At 29.9% G+C, this 16,244-nt stretch overlaps 2 protein-coding genes across 4 annotated transcripts; both read right to left on the bottom strand.

Annotated features, from left to right (window-relative positions):
* Positions 1–1,131: 1,131 nt before the first annotated feature.
* LOC103498908 (cytochrome P450 81E8-like) lies at positions 1,132–3,160 on the bottom strand. The gene is made up of 2 exons (XM_008461717.3): positions 2,039–3,160; positions 1,132–1,884 (listed from the first exon to the last, which is right to left on the bottom strand). The coding sequence occupies exons 1-2, from the start codon at positions 2,927–2,929 to the stop codon at positions 1,249–1,251; spliced, it is 1,527 nt and encodes a 508-aa protein (XP_008459939.1). The 5' UTR covers positions 2,930–3,160; the 3' UTR covers positions 1,132–1,248.
* Positions 3,161–5,691: 2,531 nt separating this feature from the next.
* On the bottom strand, positions 5,692–11,346 carry LOC103498907 (cucurbitadienol synthase). 3 transcript variants are annotated; one of them, XM_008461716.3, is made up of 16 exons: positions 10,789–11,346; positions 9,989–10,112; positions 9,815–9,882; positions 9,553–9,642; positions 9,004–9,286; positions 8,560–8,726; positions 8,017–8,442; positions 7,776–7,898; positions 7,563–7,661; positions 7,428–7,484; positions 7,237–7,283; positions 6,817–6,960; positions 6,410–6,587; positions 6,243–6,323; positions 6,070–6,153; positions 5,692–5,960 (listed from the first exon to the last, which is right to left on the bottom strand). In XM_008461716.3, the coding sequence occupies exons 1-16, from the start codon at positions 11,029–11,031 to the stop codon at positions 5,850–5,852; spliced, it is 2,325 nt and encodes a 774-aa protein (XP_008459938.1). In that variant the 5' UTR covers positions 11,032–11,346; the 3' UTR covers positions 5,692–5,849. The 3 variants fall into 3 exon arrangements, with proteins under 3 accessions (XP_008459938.1, XP_050948023.1, XP_050948024.1); XM_051092066.1 differs by lacking the exons at positions 9,989–10,112; positions 10,789–11,346 and having other exon boundaries at positions 9,553–9,647; positions 9,815–9,830; XM_051092067.1 differs by lacking the exons at positions 9,815–9,882; positions 9,989–10,112; positions 10,789–11,346 and having other exon boundaries at positions 9,004–9,293; positions 9,553–9,631.
* Positions 11,347–16,244: the final 4,898 nt, after the last annotated feature.

Below are 16,244 nucleotides of genomic sequence, written 5' to 3'. Positions count from 1 at the left end.
ATATCAGATAACAAGTCTTTCCTTGATGATATGGATTTTAGCGACTAAAAAAATGTGTTATCAAAAGGGTAGTTGCGACAACTTTAGAGTTTTTTGTTTGGAATCTCACACTTGTTGTAGTGCATGGACAATTTTATTATAATATCCCTAACTTTGGTGAATGGTTAGTGGTCATAGTTATGCTTGAAATGAGGTTGATTTTTCTTCTCAGAAGTAATTTTTCATCCGAATTATATCTATTTTTTAGCTTAATTTGGAATGAAGTGTGATCATGAAATAAGGCATGTCAAACATTAATTACAAGTTATTTCATGATCTCTCTAAATTTGACTGTTATCTATCCATATCAAAATAAACTTGACTCAATGGTATTAGTATGATTTTCGTTCCACCATATACCTAAAAATGAAACAAGAGTATCGCATATGTGTGTGTATATATAGTGAGAGAGGATACAAACTGATATATACCAAAATGAAAAATGAACATATATAAATGGTGAGGCAATGGATCCATATAGTTCATAAAAGAAAGTATAGGTAGATCCATAGACAAGAGTTTAAGTGTTGAAAACAATATATATATATATATATATATATATAAAGATTTTTTAACAAATCAATTCACCCCGAACAAAGCAATATTTATAAGAATTTTTTTCAACTTCTTTTTTAGTTGGAGAGTGAGAGAATCAAATCATTGATTTTATAAAAATAACAGTAATTAGTATATTTTACATTAACTATCATCCATTCACGATTTTTTCTTTTTATAAATTCGAAAATTTGATATCTATACCATCTAATTAAAAATGATTATTAGAATACATTAGAGAATTTGCATATATCATGCTAAAAAATTTGATATCTCCACTATTTTGTTGTAGCATTTTTTTTTACTTAAGTTTAGTCAATAGCAATGTTTTTTTTTAATATTATTTTCTTCCTTGTTCTAACAAGAGGCTTTCATCTTAAGCATAATGAAAGTCGATGGAATTCTTCTATTTTTTCTTCACAATTTTTACCATAATTTATTTCAGTTTGTTGATCTTGTTCATAAAATCACTAGAAAACTAGGATATATATTACTCAATTCCATCAGCGATCATCATTTTCCAGCAAAAACATCTCATTGGAATTCAACAGAGTGGTTCCCATTCCTTCCACTTGACTTGCAAGATGAACAAATTATTTTCGACATCAAAAGTATAGCTAACATTGTTAAAAAAAAAACAAGAACCCTAAATTATCAAATGTCCAATGCAAGCTTTTTGATGATGGGACGAGCTCTACACAAGGCCTCCAATGGCTCAACTTTAGGCATAGAAATTCCTTGACCTTCAGTCATATCAATTTCCTTTTCACTTACCCTCTTCCACTCAAAGCTTTGTATCAATGAACCCAAAGTCAACCCCACCACACGATTAGCCATGCCCATCCCAGGGCAAGCCCTCCTACCCAATCCAAATGGCAAGAATCTATAACCATTGTTGTTGTTGCTACCTTCTCGAACCTGATCACTCTCGAACCTCTCGGGCTTAAAGCTCGTCGAGTCCTCCCAAACCTTAGGATCCCTTTGGATGGCCCATGCATTCACCATTAAGATAGTGTCAGCAGGAATATGGTATCCTCCTAAAGAACAACTGCTTGATGATAAATGAGGAGCTAAGAGTGGAGCTGGTGGATAAAGGCGTAGTGTCTCTGAAATTACATTCTGGAGGTATGGTAGATTGGAGATATCTTCTTCATCTAGAATACGATCTTGTCCAATTTGTGTGTCGAGTTCTTCCTTTACCTTTTTTAATGCTTCTGGATGGTTGAGGAGATTGGACATTGCCCACTCTATTGTCACCGATGATGTTTCTGTTGCTGCTGATAGAATTGTCTACAAATTCAGGGAAAAAAGAATGCGTTCAATGTTTTTTTTTTTTTTTTTCCTCTCTAAGATTTCAAAACCATCAATGTTAATCAAAGTAATTACAAAAAAAAAAAAAAAAACAATAATTTTCCACTATGAAAAGAAAAAAATCAGAACTTACAACAATGAGGCCTTTGATAATTTCATCAGTATAATAATCAGGTTGAGTCTTCTGCAAACGGAGGAGATGACTGACCATTGTATTTCCCTTTTCCCCTTCTTCTTCATTACTCCGATGTTCATCCACCAAATTCTGCAAAAACCAATCCGTATCTTTCCCAAGACTTTCAACTCTTTTTGTATATTGCCAATCAACCCATTTCAAAAATGGCAAAAAATCCCCAGGATATGAACCCAATTGAAACGCCCTCTCCATAATTTCCCTAAACTTCTTAGCTTCTTCCAACTCACTCACTTCTTCCCCATAATACCTTTTCCCCGCCACCATTGTCATTATCATATTGAACGTCAATTCCGAAAACAACGATTTCAACTTCACTTTCCCAAAATCCGTACTCGAAACTCTGTTCAATTTCTTTATCAGAATACTGATCTCTTCTTTTCGTATTCTCGCTGACATGTTCAATCGTATGGTTGACAACACTTCGGTTGCGCTCAACCGTCTTAGATTACGCCAGTGGTCGCCGTATGGGGCAGCCCCGAGTGTGGAGTTTCCATAGGTGAGATACTTGCCAGAAACGAACTCGGGGCGGTTGGCGAAAACGATGTCGTTTGTTGTGAAGCATTCTTCGGCGGCGGACGTGGAGGAAACAACGACGACGAGGCGGGAGCCGAGTCGGAGAGTGAAGATTGGGCCATATTTTTGGGAGAGAGTGTGGAGTGTTCGGTGGATTGGGTGTTTGAGGAGATGAAGATGGCCAAGGATTGGGAGAGGTAGAGGAGAGGGAGGGAGATTGTTTCTTTTGGTTTTGGTTTTGGATTTTCGTATGAAGAAAATGGAGATTAAAGCCAAGAGAGTGATCAGAAATGGAAAATAGGCGTTGGTTTCCATTTCCGCGGAGTATCAATTGAAAGTTGTGAGATTGAATAATGGGTATTGCTAAAGGGAAGGGATATATAACAAAAGGATAATACTACTACTCATCTATTCATCCATTGTTCATCATCTTCACTTGGAATATAATGAATTAATTAATGTGAATTTGAGTCTCATTCTATAGTAAGATTGTTTTGAAGGACAAAGTCAAAATATTTACTATATATTAGAAGAGAAAAAAAGAATGGGACATATTGAGATTTAGTGGAAGAGTATGAAGAGATGGTTTGGCATGTATCACGTGTTTAGGACATTTTTACTACATCATAGTGATTAGGCATTTTGAGATGATTTAATAATAATATATTAACATCAATTAAATAATTCAAATTATAATTTTATAAAAGTCAATAATTTTAAGGGTTTTTTGACGCCAAAAATACCCTTGATTAATTGGCACAAAAAAAAAAAAAAAAGAAAAAAGCCCGTTTAAGTTTGAAAAAAAATAGATTTTTTATATTTGATACACGATCTTAATTTTTTTTTGTTAATGGTCGTAAATATTTTGGTGTTTTGATATATTTACGTAAATTATTATAATTTTAATCGTAATTTGTAGATTTTAATCACTACTATTTTAATTTTTTCTTTTTACTTTAAAATTTGAAAACATATTTACTTATTGTAGATTTTTTTTCCTACAAAATTATTATTTGTGGTAAATTTTTAAAAATACTAAAAATTAATTAAGACTAAAAAAGATTTAAATTAAAACTAAAATGAGTTATCCAACAAAAGTTTTGTTTGTGTGTCATATCGTGATTCACGTTTTCTCCTTACCTTGCACTCATTAATATATATTATTCATTTATATTTAACACTTGTATTTATATATATATATATATATATATATATATATATATATATTTGTAATATATATAATATCTCTTTTAACCATTTTTTATTTCATTCGATAAAATTGGAAAATTATTGTAAATGATGAAAATTTTTACAAATATAGCAAAATTTCAAGATCTGGTTTTGAAATTTTATCAGTGCTATTGATAAATAAAGATAGAAGTTTATCGATATCTATATATACATTTGTTTAAACAATTATCTAAAGTTCACTTCATTTGTTAAGATATGTCTTGAATTGATTGCATGTGCCACACAATTTTTTTTTTCTATCAGTACACTAATTTCCGTCAACCTTAAGATTTATATTAATATTAGGAGGATCATGTTTTTATCTATATAAGAGCACGTCCCTCAACCCATGATGGTATCGGTGTCTTCGCTCAACTTTCACTATTCTCTTTCGCTCTCTACGTAGAAAACTTTCTCTTTTAAATCCGAGAAGGATGATAGTCATGACCTCTAATGATATTCTCTTAGTTCTTTTTCTTTCTCTAATCTTTTTCTTTATCAAAATTCTTTTATCGTAGTTATCTCTTTTCATTAGGAATTTAGGATTACCTTAGGTTTATATTGATATTGCATTTTTGGTCAACCTCCATATTTTGAATGAAATTAACATAAATTTTAGGAAATAATCTTGATTACGATTTCTTAAGTTAGATCGATTGATATAAACAATTTTGAACCTAAGACAAAAGAAGAAGATTAACATAGACGAATTTTTAGAATTACTTTAGAATGCACGATTATCGAAATTCTTGAATTCTTCCTTTTATTCTCGTACTTTCTAAACTAAAAAAAAAATTATCTCCTAATCTGCTCGTAATTGAAACTTACCCGTATTGTTGCTTTTCCTTACAATTTTAATTAACAATTTTGGCTTACAATTTAATTTGTTAGTTCTAAATGAAATTGAATCATATCATATCACAAATTACTATTATTCTTGGGGGTGGTGTTATCTTATCGTAGGGTATGAAATTGTATCATATCATATCACAAATTACTATTACTATTATTGTTTTGTTATTCTTGGTGGTGTTATTTGTATTAAAATAAAATTGATTTTTACACTTTTCAATGACCGTTGAAAATCGCCAATATTGTAGTTGTATGATTAATTCTTAACCATCATTGTTGAATAATATTTTTGTTCACTTTTGAAGGTAATTTAAAACTGCCATTATATCGTACTCTTTAATGACAAGTACAAACTGTCATCACCTATTTGGTTTTATCCAAACACGTACAAAAACTTTCCATCAAAAGAGAGACACATTTTTTCAAAATGTGATATATATCATAAAATCCATCTATATATCATGAATACTGTTTCTAAGTTGTCTAAAATTGTTGTAGTATGTATTGATCTATTCATGAAAGATACTAAACACACGTTCCAGATCATGTACTGTATTGTAATTTGAGATTAGATATAGAAAGTAGTATTAGATTAAGTATGTATGCTTTGAAGTTATGCTTTTCCATTTTTACTTGTGGTGTGTTTAACCTTTATATTTTTGTTACATTTGTTATATTTAGAGGTATCCCCATCTTGAAAATGTAAGATAAATGTTGAATTGGAAATCATATTATGCTGACATGATCGAGCAGTATAATTTAGTTAATTTAAACATTATATATTATACATATTAATTACCGTTCTAAACACCAAATGTTCTTTCAAATGCCCGACTCCTTATCATGTGTTAGAACTCCAAAAAAAATAAATGAGTAAAATGGCAGCCATAAGGTTAGATAGATTGTCCTTATAAGATTAGCTTTTTCTTTGTAAGATTAGCTGATAAAAGAAAAGGCGTAAGTGTTCAACTTTTTCGATAAGAAAGACACACGTGTTGAATCAACACTCTTTGTTATTTATATTGGTTGATACAAATGTAACAAAAGAAGAAGAAGAAGGGATATGTATCTCACATACATTAAATATATATACATACAGAACAGTAATGAAGATGATAGAAAGCAAAATAAATGTTTTTTTATGTAGTAGTTGTTACATATCCAAAACTCTATGGGAATACTCTCCAAGAGCCCAAATGGGAAAAATGTTTCGGTATGCAGCATATGTAATCATACAGTTTTTATTAAACACTCCCATGATCTCCTGCAACATATATATATATAATTGTTAAGTTAATATTATATGTGAACTTAATTATCTAATTATATATATATATATATGTACAAAATGAAATATATATATATATATATACCTGTTGGGGAAAATCACCACTCTCCAATTGAGAATTGATTAATAATCTTGCTGCACGATGCAATGGGGCTGGGTCTCTCTCACCCTATATATCATACACAATATTTATTATTTATTATCATCACCCACATGATCATCTGATCATATCCTTTAAGACTGATCTGATTATTTTACCTGGCCAGCTTCAATGAGAGCCATCATTACCCAAGCAGTATTAACCAAGTGTGGTTTGTTTCCTTCAAGATTGGTGTAGACCTATGCAAAATAATAATTTGAATTAATTATATATGAATAGTGAATATATACTTTAAAATAGAAGAAGTAAGGGCAGATGGATGTACCTTATTCTGACATGAAAGGTAACTCTCCCCCCATCCACCACCAGGTAACTCTTTAGATAAAAGAAAATTACAAGCCTTACGAATTGCAACACAGTTATTATATGTTCTTCCTGCAGCAACCAATCCCTTTATCCCAAACCACCCTGCATATGTGAAGCATACCCCCCAACATCCATACCTACAAACATGTAATAGTGCGACTTTTTCAGTGAAATACTATCTTCTAAACTTAGGCACTAGATAATCTGAATGAGACAACGTGAATTCGTTTGGACTCGTATCCTTTCTCTTATAATTTTTAATTGTCTTCTATTGTTTATGTTATCTTAATATAAAAACATGTATGTTTTTCTAAAACTTGGACTTTATCCGTGGAAAAGCAAAATGTAGAGTTAAAGAAAACAAACCAAGAGCCATCAGTCTTTTGCATATTTTCAAGAAAGTTGGCGGCCTTGGCAATAGCAGCATCAATCTCTTTGGTCCTATGCCCTGGATGTAACTTCTTAAACAATGCCAATGCTTCCATTGTCGCTGAGGTGCACTCCACATACCTGCAAATCGTGACGTCAAACGATTAAATACGACACTATAATATATATAAAAAATTACGGTCTTGTTGGATTACCATTTTTCTTTGTTCTTTGTTTTTAAAACGAACATGCAACAATTCAAACCAAAGTTTGTAACCGTGGTAATCAAGTTTTATGTTTTTTTTTTGGTTAAAAAATGTAAGTGGAAGTAGTGTTTACAGGCAGCATGAAAAACCAAAAATAAAATAAATGGATACAGCTGGATGATCTACGTTATTGTATAGTCCACAGACTTACGAATAATCGATGACGATATCTCCAAATGTTTCTGCAGGGTTGATCAACTGAAGATATACACAAAAGATGAACAAAAACAATAAAACTACATTAGATTTTATAATTTTTTTGTATAATAATAAAGCTTAATTTACCATTGAGATGGTATATATTACTATCTCATGACGAGGGATTATACTGTTAATTATTACCTCCAACCAAGGGTATGATCTTGTCAACTCGTATGATGCAAATCCACCATTTTCGTTCTGCATATATATTCAAAACATTAAACATAATGGAGAATATTAATGATGTGTGACCAATAATTAATTAATTAAACTCACTTGTAAAGAAAGGAGAACATTAACAGCATCACAAAGGCGATTCTTTTCTAATGGCTCCCCAACTATTTTGGATGGAAGTTTGGATAACATCAAAGAAGCCTGTAATGAAATAAATATGAGATCTCTCTATTTTTTTAACATATATAGGAAACTCAAGATAGTGTCTCTATGAAATTTACTATTCTTTTTTACAACTTTCTTAGGCTCTGATACCTTTAGTCCCTCGGCCGTACAGTCAGAGATGAGCCAACCATGATCTCGAGTTGAAAAAGGCCAAGCACCTTTATGAATGTGACGGAACCAAACGTTAGGATCACCAGGACAGTCCTCCTGGATCTGTGTATTATAAACCAAAGAAAAAAAAAACAAAGAAATTTGGATAATTATTATTGTTGGTTGTACATGTAGCAATAATAATTTGAAGAGAAACAAAAATGTTAAAGGCTAAATTTACCTGAGAGTGTTTAACAAAATGATGTGCTTTTCTTAAGGTTGGGCCAAAGGTGTCTATAAGTTTGGTGGATATAATTGCTTGAATAGAGAAAGCAGTGTCCCACAATTGACTCCCATTGTAACCCTGCATTCTCATGCCATCTTCAGCAAGCCAAAGATAGTCAGGGATTCTTTGTAGATGAAATTTGAAGGCATCTGAATAAGGATCTTCAACCCAACAACAAAGCATATTAAGTACTTTATTGACAGGACCAAGACATATATATCGACTATTTTCATCTTCATAATGTATATGTTCCATTGCAATTTTCATTGCCTTTTCCCTCAACCTTTTCCCTGGCCAACCACTAAACAATGGCTCATACACGTGGTATATCGATCCCCATAAAATATCTTGCATCTTCGGATGTGGATAGTACAAATCCTCCTGCATTAACCATTCTCAGAAAGATCAATTTTTAACGTAGTTCACTAAACAGTGTATTAATTAGCAAAAATATCAAAGCTAAAAATGTTGTCGTTATAGCGTAGAATGTTGTTATACCTTTGCACATGTATTGCGAGATCTATTCCAATCAATTTCATGATATGGAATTGTGTAAAGCTCTTTTCTTAGAGATAAAACTATGGGTGTGATTGGCCCAACAAATCTCTTTCCATATAAGTACGACATTGGTAGATAAACCATTCGACAATGGCACCACATTCTTCCTGGATACAAGTGTATAAAATTCAAATAGTTTAGAGTAACTAATTTAAAATTGGACAATTTTTATCTTTTTCATCGAAATACTACCAATCAGGTTAGTAAGTGCATTCACTAGATTATCCTAACTAGGTTGGTACAATCGTAGCACACCCATCATCTCCTGGCCTCATATATCATTAAAACTTGAATTATTTTCTTGATCCTTATCGATCTTAATCTAATAAAAGTAAATTAATTTAGGTTAGTTAAAGAAAAATAAATAAATAAAATTGTGTATACCAGGATGAAATGGTAGGCTATATGGGAGTAACCAAAATTCAGGTGGGAGAGGATTGTTGCCACTCCATTCATAGACTCCAAGTACTGACAGCCACAATTTTCCCCAAGAAGTGATTGCGGTAGCTCCACCACGCTCCAAGATCCAACTTCGAGCTTTTGTCATTGCGCCGTGCTCTCCGCCATCGGCAGCCTCTCCAAGCAGTCTCAGTGCAACATAATTCAGTGCCGAACCAAACATCGTGCTCGAACCTTCAATGTGCAAACCCCATCCCCCATCTTCATTCTGTACGCTATACATACCAATTTTGTTAGTCGCTTTAAAAGTTATTCAATAAGATTGTCATAATCCGAGACTAACTTATATTAATTAACCGTTCAATATAGATTCGAAAATATGCACCTTCTTGATAACTCTACTTGGGGATATTTATCAATTTTGCTCTCACACCAGCCAAATATATGACATCTTTTATTAGATCATGGATTGAACTCACTCGTTTCATACATCTACTAGTTAAAATTGTGATAGAAATTTGAACGAAGACGTGCCTGATGATTGTAAATATATCTACACATTTCTTGGCGATGGTGCTTGGACAGAACAGAATTCAAGACTCCAGTGACATATAGAGCAATCACCTGCACTTAAATTCAAAGTTCAAACACACACATGCATGCATGTGATGTGAAGAACAACACAATATATATTACTTACAAATTATAATATATATGTATATATATATATATATATATATAATACAACATTTACTTATGAGCAAAGTGCAAGAGAAGGTGTGCGATTATAACGTACTAAACCCGGTAGTAAAAACATAGGCCCGCCAAGATCCGAAGCCCAATTCCCATCGCTTGTTTGAACAGCTGAATAGAAAAAGAGATAATATATACTGATCAGACGATGATCGAGACTACTTTGTTATATATTTGTTTGATTATTATCTTAAAATTGTTACCCTATTAGAATTACCCGAATAGAAACTTAATGCTCTTTCTAATGTATTCTTCACTGCTTCTTTCTTCACATCTTCCCCTTCTTTTACTTTGGTGGTTCCTTCATTTTTTGCACCGTTTCTTATTATTTCCTTTTCACACTGTACACACATATAAGCTTTACATATCAATGAAAATTACTAAATTATTTCTGACTTTTATATCTCTATAGAAATTAATAAACTTAAATTTCTTACTCATTTGTTTGACAATGATAATATAACTTGTCGACTGATGTGACCACAATTTATCGATACATATTTATATACATATAATTCTTTTCAGCATAGAATAAAACTAACTACTAAAATATAGTATGACTAAATTTCTACAAAATTGTAAAAAACAATTTCCAAAAAACAAATATGTCAAAGGTGGGCTGAATGATGAACATATTTGATTCAGAATAATGTAGATTATTTTACAGCAAATAAAAAGTAAAAAAAGGGAAATCCATAAAGTTCTAATATGATGAAAAAAAATATATTAAGGAACTAAACTTGATGATGACTTTTCTAAGAGACTCAATATTTTTATAAAATACAAAGTTGACACAATATTTGATGATTTTTTTTTCAAGGAACTAAACTGTTTCTACATGCAAAATTAGTAGCAAGAATTAAATCGTTACATAATATAATGCTTTTAATTAACCTTTTTTTTTTTAAATATAACGATCAAAGTAAACCACAGTTGAAATTTGAAAAGGAAAAAGAAAAAAAGGAAGATTTGAAATAGAGAGATAGAAGAAAGGGAATGGAAGAGAGAAGAGAGGACCTGAATGGCAAGAAAGAGGTCGGAAGATTGCTTGCGATGGAAACGATTATTACGAAAGTGATTCCTGGCATTCTCGAACTTTGAAGCAGAATTATTAGCAACAGCAATGGCTTCATCATCATCATTTTCATTTTCACCACTGCAAAATTCCCAAACTTGACGTCCCAAGTGATTGCTTATACTCTTAATCCATTTCTCTTCTTTTTCCCCAACACTCTCTTTTCCCACTTTTAATCTCCACATTTTTACTATTTTTTTTCAAATAAATAAAAATATATTTAACAATATATTTATATATATTTTTCTCTTCTTCTTCTTCTTCTTCTTCTTCTTCTTCTTCTTCTTCTTCTTCCAATTTTTCTTTTTCTTCCACGTAACCAAATATTAGGACACCTCTCTCTTTCTGCTCAACCTCTACGACACTTATATATAAATCCTACCAAGTCATCTATACTTTTTCCTTTCTTCCATTTTTCCATCCTCCATGTGATGACATATTATGTTAAATTTATCGATCAATAATAAATACCGATAATACTTTTTAATTATATATTTATTATTATTATAATAAATAATTCTCATCCACTTCTACCCATTTTATATGGCTACTAAACTATTGGTTGCTTCGGTTATACTACGACGAATTTGATTAAAATATTAAAGTCTTCCTTTAGTGATTTAGTTTGAAAAATTATAATGAATAACAATTTTAGGAATAAATAATTAAGTATACATCGATTTTTGACTTTTATAGTTTAGCAGTGATAGACCAATATTTGTTACAATATAGTCTCTATTATCATCAATAGAATTTGATTGATTTTGATATATTTACAAATTTTTTTTTAATAAAATATTATTGTATATTTGATTATTTTAAATCTAATTACTATATTTACAACTATTCCTCCTTTACTTTAACGATAATTTGTATAACAAAAATATTGATTTATCTTTAGATCGCGAAAGAATGTGAAAATATCCAATGAAAATATGATTTCAATTAAAAGATAATTAATGCCATGTGTAGGACATGTTTGTTTACTTTAAAATTTATCAGGTTGCTTTAAAATATATGTTTCATATTCTATATTGATTTTAATATGATTTAATTTTCTTGGACTTTGGAAAAAAGGGATTTTTTGAAATCATGTTAACATTAGATACAATATAATATAGGATTTTTGTAAAAATAGCAAAATAAATTTATAAAAATAGAATTTTTGTCACTACAGTTTTTAAATTGTAAAAGTAATAAATTTAAAAACGGATAACCTTCGGATAGCTCTCCGATAACCATTAAAAAATCTTGTAAAATAACGTTAATTGAAAATTTCAAATAAAAGTGAGTCGAGGAATTTAATAGTAATTGACATGACTTTTCTTTAAATTATAGAAGGTTTTATTCTTGCCCGTAATTATTGTACTGAAAAAAGTCGTGATTTTTCGTCAATACGTTGATTTTCGTTATAGAAAAAAAAAAAAAAAAGAAACCTTGCAACAAACTGCAAATTATTTCTTAAAAATTGCGTAGACTATCTACCACTAAATTATGATCTTTTGTTTTGTTAAGGCTATTAACCCCCACCATATTTTGATGTTTAAAATCTAATGAGATGATAAAAATAAATATGCGTTTTTTTTTTATTAAGAAAAATATCTTATGAGATAATTTTTCCCAAACATTTGGAAAGTCCAAATATGTCAATTAGGGTATGTAACCGCCATTTAACCCAGAATCTCGATTGTTAGTTAAAGTGAAAGTGAGCTTAACTCATGGATAACTAACATGACGATACTCTCAGTATAGAATTAAGAAAAAAAACAATAAAACTAAAAATGGATTATTTTCACGTTTAGTAATATATTAATTTTTAGTTGACTAGTTAATATTTTCACATTTACATATATTCAACATAGATATATTGATATTTTCATCATATATATCGTTGAAAAAGCCCAAGAAACATAAGAAAGAAAATAATAAGCAACAAAATTAGTAGTTTAAAATCATAAAAATGTTTATTTACCAACGTAATTATATTTAAATTTAAATTTTTAAATTTTGCTTTTTTTTTTTTTTCCAAACCAACTTTTTATCAAAATTTTCGTAAAATTAAAATGGAATGCTTTAGTTATACATATCCTTTTTTTTTTAGTTTACTCTAATAACAAAACAAATAATTGAATATTAAAATGAACTTTTTTTTCTTAATTAAAGATTTCTTTTTCCTTTTCTTTTTCTTTTTTTTTTAGAAAAAAGAAGCAATTAATTATTTTCCAAAAGATGTATGAATGCAATCCCAATTTGTGGGGATTTAGCAAAAACTCATGATTCACGTGTGTTGTGTTCTATATCAAATTAAGTCCATAGAAAGTGAACATTAAACTTTATGAATAGTTGGTGGTTCCTACTTTTCCAAATTTAGATACTCTACTTGTTGAATTATTTGGCCTTCTTGGACTCTTTTTTTATTTATATATTTTAAACCACCAATCATTGATCATGTTCATCATTGTTTTCTGATCACACTCTTTCCTTTTTTGGGGTAATAATCAAGTGTATAATGAAATTAAAAAAAGATCGTAAACATAGCAAAGTTGGATCACTTTAATGGAATTAGTTTATCGATAATTAATAGATCGACCATGCCAATGATATGACGGTCTATTAGCAAACAGATGCACTTAGATATCTCAACTAGCTAGGGTTGACTCGTTATCAGCGTCTTTATCACATCTATGTCCAAAAGGATGCTTTGATGTATGATTTGTACCAATTATCGTCAGTAGAATTGTTGTATTCTTAGCTAAATTCTAAAAACAAAACAAGTTCTTATTTTAGTTTTCAAATTTTGACTTGGTTTTTTGAAACACGGGTAAAAGTATATACCAAAGATTTAATTTAATGATGAATAATTATAAAAACACCTTTAAATTTTATCATTTGTTTTTTTAAAAATACAACTATCTCCTTAGTAGTTGCAACTCACCCTTTGCGAAATAGATTTATGTAAACGTTTACATGAATCTTGAGCGTAAAATGAACTCGATAACTAACCTAAGGTATCGGATTATTAAAAGTATTAAAATTACATTTTGCGAAACTACCACTTAATGCGTAAAATGAACTCAATAACTAACCTAACCTAAGGTATAAGATTATTGAAAGTATTAAAATTACATTTTGCGAAACTACCACTTAATTAATTATTTCCATATTATTTTTTTTTATATTTATTTTGAAATCTCGATTTATTTATTTTCTCTTACTTTTAAATCTAATATATTTAACAAATTGTTTTCATTATCTTTTGATTAAAACAAGCAAATATAAACGAGATGAAGAGACCAAGAGCAGATTGTTTCATTACTCCACAGTTAATATTAGTTGGTGTATACATATCATAAGGACAATATATTTAGTACATTTCGACCCATATCTATTTATCATTCATTCTTTATTATTATACAATAATAATAAAAAAAAAGATGCAATTTTATTTAATTAAATTAGGATGTGATGATCATTACATTTCCAACGTGAAACATGTGGACAGGTAGAGGATGGGGAGCTCTTTGTTTTTAGAGAATTAATTGTGTTTAGTTTTACACAAAATTTGATGTCCAATATAATATGTTGAGAACATGTAGTTTATATTTGTTAACACTTTTATATATATTGATAGTTGTTAGTTTTAGTTTAATAGAGTAGTTGAAAAAACTACGATCACAAAATTAATGGTTTGAATCGTCGAATCACTTCTCGCTGGTTATTGTATTCAAAATATTTTGAATACTATTAATTAAAACGTACACACGCATGTCTATGCTCATATACTCGCAACGAACACTTGAAAAGAGTGAAAAAAATATCCATGGTGTAAATATTATTTTTATTATGTGCGGTGATTGGACATGTGAGACAATGATAATGTTACAATTTGATGTTGTCGGTGAGACTAGAAGTCTCACATTGGTCATGTAAAGGGAAATTAGATCGATGATATATATGGGTGTTTGAGACATTTTAAGTGAAATAAAAAGAAATGTGAGAGTTTTGACTAAAGTAGACAATATCATACCAGTTAAATTGGATTGGTCGTTATTGTAGTCTGAATTCACGACACAATTAGCAAACACCAACAACAAAAGAGTTAAAAAAAAAGAAAATTATCACGCCTAAGTTAGATCGATCAATAATCTATATACGTCAACATAAATACACAAACCAAGCTAAATAAACTTTAGGCAACGAGGGGAGCAAGAGCATATTCACATATCCGATCACAAATTGTGATTTGGTTTATATATATTTATAAGATAGCACTTAGTGCACTTCGAACTACACATATCTTCATATTTTCATGTGCCAATCATATTTGGATTTTAGAATTGATTGAGTGGTAAAAGGTGTAGTTCGAATACGTCTAACTATTTATAACATTCGTTTGTTAGTATTTTTTTCGAAATTTAATCCCTAAACTCTTTTAAAAGGTATAATAAAATTTTAAATCTTTTAATATTTAGTGTCTAATAATGATTGTCATAAAGTATTAGAAATTAAATTTTAGGGGATGGATCCAACATTTTAGTTAAATCAAAATTAGGATGCGATGATGATAACATACACAACGTGAAACATGTGAGCCGGAGGCAGGATGGGGCCTTAATTTATCATATGATTAATTAGTTAGTACATTGCAAACATTTAATGGAAAACAAAAAAAAACAAAAAAAAAGAAGAAGAAGAAGAAGAAGAAGAAGAAGAAGAAGAAGGGAATTTGTGTTGTGTTTTGTATATTTAATTTTAGGTTTAATTCTTGGTTGATCCGTAATTATTGTATTAAAAACAAGTTGTCGATTTTTTAATACGTTGATGTAATATATATGTGAGGTACGTGATTCTTTTCCAAACAACACTTTAGTTTTTAATTTATACTCGATGAATATGAAAATTTAATACCAACAGTAAACTTGTAGTATTTTGAAGAAATCGAACAATAACCATCACAATAGAGAAAATTTTGCATCGAGGCGTATTTGACCACCGATATTGTAACGATAAAAGTCAATAATGGTATAGAAAGAGGTAGAGAATAAAGAATTTATAGGGTTAGCAAACCTCAATTAATGTTTATAGCTAATTTTTCGATTATACAGAAACATGCATGGTCTAATAATTAATCAAACTTATTACTGCTAACTTAGTTAATCTAATGGCTATTATAAAAAGCACATTAGTTGACTTAATAAAACAATAAAAGCACTTGGTTATAAATGTCCATCATTATCGATCACACTTAGGACGTTATTATTTATTTTTCTCTCATATGTAAATCTTGGGAGCCGATTTTTTGTCGATCTTTTCAATTCTCATAGTTGAGTCATGTTTCTAATATTTGGTACTTTTTAGTAAATGATATATTATTCTAGTTCGTAATATATAAACTTTA

Source organism: Cucumis melo, chromosome 11, assembly GCF_025177605.1.
Source record: "Cucumis melo cultivar AY chromosome 11, USDA_Cmelo_AY_1.0, whole genome shotgun sequence".
NCBI classification, from domain to species: Eukaryota; Viridiplantae; Streptophyta; class Magnoliopsida; order Cucurbitales; family Cucurbitaceae; genus Cucumis; species Cucumis melo.
Note: the sequence above shows the minus strand (reverse complement) of the source record. Positions and strands in the feature narration are given on the sequence as shown.